Here is a 5,000-nt window from a genome sequence, read left to right on the forward strand (position 1 = left end):
AAAAATGTTAATAAAAATTGAAAAGAATTTGAGGAACACAAAGTACATTGTTCAAGATGAGAAATGAACATGAGATGCATACAAAAACAAAAGGACAAGAAGTTAATGATTTATAAAAAGTAAAGTGTGGGAATAATAAAAGGAAACAGATTACAATTACAATAGATTTCAGGTTGATGAGCATTTACTGAAAAAAAAAAAAATTACATTCTCCATCACTCACACACATTCACACCCACCAAACAACGTTATACATTATGAAATCATATGACGTATTTTCTCATAATAAAAAAAAACGAACATCCTCATCCTTCCCACACATACAAAATAATGAACTTATACAGTTATTTTAAAACAACCATAATACGAAACAACAAAACTTACCGGTAGTTTGGATCTGAGTCGACGGATTGTAAACCTCATTGTCATCGCCTGTAATGAAGCGTAGGCCATGCTAAAGCAATGATGCAACAGGACAAGACATTGGACATTCACAGTCTACAAGTACATGTTTTGATGAGGTTTCTTACACACTTAGGTGGGCACAAATAAAGAAATAATTATATATAGACAAAAAAAGGAGAAATGGAGAGAGAGAAAAAAGAACTGGTTTTGGTTTATACATTTTTTTTTGTTAATGAAATTGTTTTTCCTATTTCCATGTAGTTATTATTTTGTAAAAGGATTATTTTTTAAAGAAAAAAAAAGCTCTTTTGCACAGAAACGTAACAGATGCATTTGCATGTTTGGAACTTATTAACAGATTCTATACAACTAGGAAAAAATGGCAAGCATTTTTCATGTCACATGTCAGGCTATCATGACTAAAGCATCTATAGGAAAGGTTTGGTCTGTAAGAAAAAAAGATTTGATGTTCATTTTAGCCAAAAAAATAAGAATCAAAACAGCCTTTAGGGTTTCATTCTGATCATCCTATGTACATTATCAGTTATGATATTAATAGGAACTAATTATTAACTTGAAAAAAAGACAATGATTATTAATGGCTGTCATTCGCAGACACAAGACAAGAATGAATAAGGTACACATACCACTTATTGGAACAGACAGACAGCATGAAGCCAGAGAGAAGAAGAAAAAAAAAATGACCGTAATATCTTGATCAAAAATCGTACAGACATGTGAACCCTAAAACAAGGACTCAACCTCCCAAAGAGACTCACTGTTAGAGCACTGGTAGTGATGCCCTGAGACATTCTGGAAGACGGGCCCGGCGAACTGAGAGCCGAGCGGACCGCAGCGCCCGTGGCCCACGAACCAACCGCAGTAAGGGTCCTGCAGCCCAACGCATGCGCTGTCGAGGATAACACGTTTTGTTGATGTGTATAATAAAGTTGTCTATAACAATAACAAAAAATGAAATGGATCTATTGGATCCAAATAAAAAAGAAAACTCTAGTCTGAATCACAATAGCACAACAAATTAGCGGCTTGGGAAAAAAAATAAAAGAATATCTTTGTCATTCTCCAACGCTCTTCTCCAAAAAAGAGAAAGAAAAACAGGCAAGCAAAATCCTGCCATCAGACTAACCTGCAAGACGAGGCTCTGTGGCAGCGGTGGAGATCAATGGATTTCACCTCATCGTCTGTGATGATAATAAGCTTCCCTTCTCCCCCCGCCTGCTTGGCCAGTTGCATGTTGACGATGGGGACAGGCCGGTCGAACACGCGGATTTCCTCGATGATGACGGGGTCGATCGAACTGCAGACGCGAAAAAAAGAGCGGAAAATATTAATAATGATCTGATAAAATTGCAACCGTATTCGAAAAAACAAACAAACAATAAAATGATATCATAAATATAAAACAATTCATAAATTCAAAACAACAAGAAAAAGTAAAGAGCGCAAATTGGAAATAGGACGAGGACAGAATAGGGAGCTTCTGCAAAATGGGTACTTACTCTACACCTGCCGACGACTGGGCATTAATGGCCTTGAAGATAATGCCTCCGTCCGTTGCGATGAAGAGGACGTCCACAGTCTTCCCGTCTTGGAAGTTGACTTGCGGATCAACCACTACTTTGGTGAAGCGGTACCTGGAAGGGCGTTGTCTTTTATTATAAGGTTGGGAATACTACCTTACGACTATTACTTTAAAAGAATGATAACGGATACCAACTTTAATTTGACGAAAAAAAAAAATCGGAAACAAGTAGACATGAATAATACAAGTGTTCTACACAGGTCCACCGTCACTCCGTTTGCCACACAACGTGCAAATCCAACACGTAAAACGGCTCCCGTCTGGTAGCTTACTCGAAGGAGGCCTTGATGAGGAGCGGGCGGCCGAAGAATCCCGGGACAGCTTCGTCCATGAGCGAGTGGTCCTTGGCGAAGTTGACGTTGAACTCCGGCAGCGTCTGGCTGTCGGCTACACAACTTCCTGGCCGTGGTTCAGGCACCTAGAGAAAGAAAGAAAAAAAGAAGAACAAAAAAAATAGGTGGTCACTCTTGGTTAAGACACTGGTCAGCGCTATTTCTTTTACAGATATGCATTTCAGTTCCATTTTTCAGGAACTGCAGTGAGCTACACGAACTACGTACCTTGGACAGGTGCACTGGGAGCCAGTTCGAGTTGAGCGTCTGCTGTTCCTTGAAGGACCCCTCGAAGGTGTCCAGGATGGCCCGCATGGAGAAGGCGCAGACGGCGGACCCCGGGATGGAATTCGGGGGCGTCGTGAACACGGCGTAGATGATCTCGTGGCTCTCCCCGCCATAGATGCCCGTGATGATGTCCGTCGTCGACTCTGCCAAGGAAAGTGGAACTCATCGGTCACAGACCCAACGCATCTCTCACCCGCAATTCTGATCATCACAACCACAACCACAGCCACGGGCCTCGGCTCCACAACTCACGGATCTCATCGAAGTAGAAGGGATACCCCCCAGGGACTGAGCAGTTGAGTCTGCTCTTCAGGAAGGACGTCCAGGAATTCTTCAAGCGCTGTGGGCCGCCTCCCCGGTCGCCCTTGCACACGCGCGCGACCCGCGAGTACACGCGCTTCCCGCAGTTCATGTACTCGACGGCGGTTTCGCGGAAGAAGAAGAACACGAAGTCGCCGTAGTCGAAGGAGTGCACGAAGTCCGGAGCTGCGAAGGTAAGGTCGTCGTCAATTTATTGGTTGACTAGAAAAATGCATGACGATGAGATACAACAAACAACAACAAAAATACGAATGAAAATAAATAACTACATGAACACGATCCAAAAGACAAAGCCGATGATACAAGCCATATTCACATTTCTTTAATAAAAAAAAACCAAAGAAACTGCACCCACGTCACATGTCTAAAAACAACAGAACGAATGAGGGGTTTTACCATTGAGCTGTTTGTAGTCATTGTGGTCTGTTTTCAAGGGCTGCCTGAAGATGAGCGGGATCGTCCCCTGGAAGTCCGCTACGGTGCCGGAGTACAGCTCGCCATCTGGAGGTGCAGGAAGGAAGCATGAGGAATACGCGACGAATGAGGAGGGAAAATGTAACAAAGATCTACATTGAGAATATTTGAAGATAAAAGGAAATAAAAAAATAAGTGTAACTGTAAATGGTAATGTAAGTAAAAGTAATAATAATAATAATAGTAATAATAATAATAATAATAATAATAAAAAAATGATGATGATGATAATGATAATAAATAATAATAATAATAATAATAATAATAATAATAATAATAATAATAACAATAGTAATAACAAAACATGTCAACATCAGCAATCTCGGCTATTCCAATCCTCTTTTTCCATTGCAAAACAATCTGCATTAAGATAACTAAAACAAATACAAATCTTGCAATGAAGCCACAACCACACGACCTGCCGGCGCAAAATCTCTCCTCATTTCCCCCCTGAAGCCCCGAAGCTTCGAAGCGAAATGAACGAGTCTCTGCCTTTGACCCGAAACAAGAATGAACGAGGAGGCATCACCACGACCCTTCTCGAATACTCAATTGATGGCCTGCAGAGCACTGTATCCTATCATCGGGTTTAACGGCATAAGTGAATGCCCATTTTCGAGGAGCGCGCGCCAATATAAGGTGAGAAATTGTAGAGGGACCGAGAGAGAAAAAGAGGGGGCGATGTTCGTTTTCGTGTCGATATGTAAATCGCTTTTACGTTCCCTACCGAACAAGACCCCACTAAACATCATTCAATTATGTGTCCATTTAAACTTCAGCATGAAGACTTGCAACACGAGTCGACAATATGAAAATATCTTGAACAACCCCCAAAACAACAAACGAATTTCAATATTCGTCACGTCAACACTATCCAACATTCGCCAACTGTCTATGTGGGTTTTCACCATATCTGAAGAGAACCAGTATAATATTAGACTAAATTACCCCACTGATTGCTGCTATTCAGAGCCATTTACATACACTGTACATAAGTAGAGACCTTTGTGAACCTTACAGAACCTCGTTTCCAGATTCTAGTACTACTACGCATTCTGTACATCGGTTCTTTTAACAGACCCAGTTACTCAAAACAATACTGGGTAGTAATGCTTCTTATGTGAAACACGTAACTAACACACAGACACACACTTCCCTTCAAATATCGACAGCATAGATAACTCAGAACCAATTATTATGATAATAAGACCACAAACAAAGTGCGGAAACAATACTCACCAACATAGACGTAAGTGGAGTTGTGTCTCGGATCGTAGGGACACTGGCCGGCGCCGTTCGTCTCCGTGAAGTTGAAACTCCCGTCCACCTGAAAAGAGAGAGAGAAAAAATACATATTATAACAGTGAAGCGGTAATTCTCAGGACACGGGGTAGAAAATAATAGGGAGAGGCGGGGAAAATAAAGAAGAAAAAGAAGTTACAGAAGAAGAAGAAAATAAGACGGAGGGGAGAGTTAGAAGGAGGAAAGTTAGACGTCAGAAAATGAGAGAGAGAGCCTGGGAATTTCCCCAAGATTTATTCCTCCCCGTCAGCAGAAAACAATCAGCGTAATCATTC

General features: G+C 41.2%; 1 protein-coding gene across 1 annotated transcript in view; it reads right to left on the minus strand.

Annotated features, from left to right (window-relative positions):
- The window catches only part of LOC119578205 (semaphorin-1A-like), a 37,026-nt gene that overhangs the window by 6,994 nt on the left and 25,032 nt on the right, over positions 1 to 5,000 (minus strand). Inside the window, exons 7-15 of the mRNA XM_037925940.1 lie at positions 4,663 to 4,750; positions 3,346 to 3,450; positions 2,881 to 3,114; positions 2,569 to 2,771; positions 2,281 to 2,426; positions 1,926 to 2,060; positions 1,553 to 1,723; positions 1,185 to 1,315; positions 385 to 432 (exon numbers count right to left, since the gene is read on the minus strand). Of these exons, the coding sequence (XP_037781868.1) occupies positions 385 to 432; positions 1,185 to 1,315; positions 1,553 to 1,723; positions 1,926 to 2,060; positions 2,281 to 2,426; positions 2,569 to 2,771; positions 2,881 to 3,114; positions 3,346 to 3,450; positions 4,663 to 4,750 (1,261 nt within the window). The remainder of the gene's footprint in view (positions 1 to 384; positions 433 to 1,184; positions 1,316 to 1,552; positions 1,724 to 1,925; positions 2,061 to 2,280; positions 2,427 to 2,568; positions 2,772 to 2,880; positions 3,115 to 3,345; positions 3,451 to 4,662; positions 4,751 to 5,000) is intronic.

Source organism: Penaeus monodon, chromosome 10, assembly GCF_015228065.2.
Source record: "Penaeus monodon isolate SGIC_2016 chromosome 10, NSTDA_Pmon_1, whole genome shotgun sequence".
NCBI lineage: Eukaryota > Metazoa > Arthropoda > Malacostraca > Decapoda > Penaeidae > Penaeus > Penaeus monodon.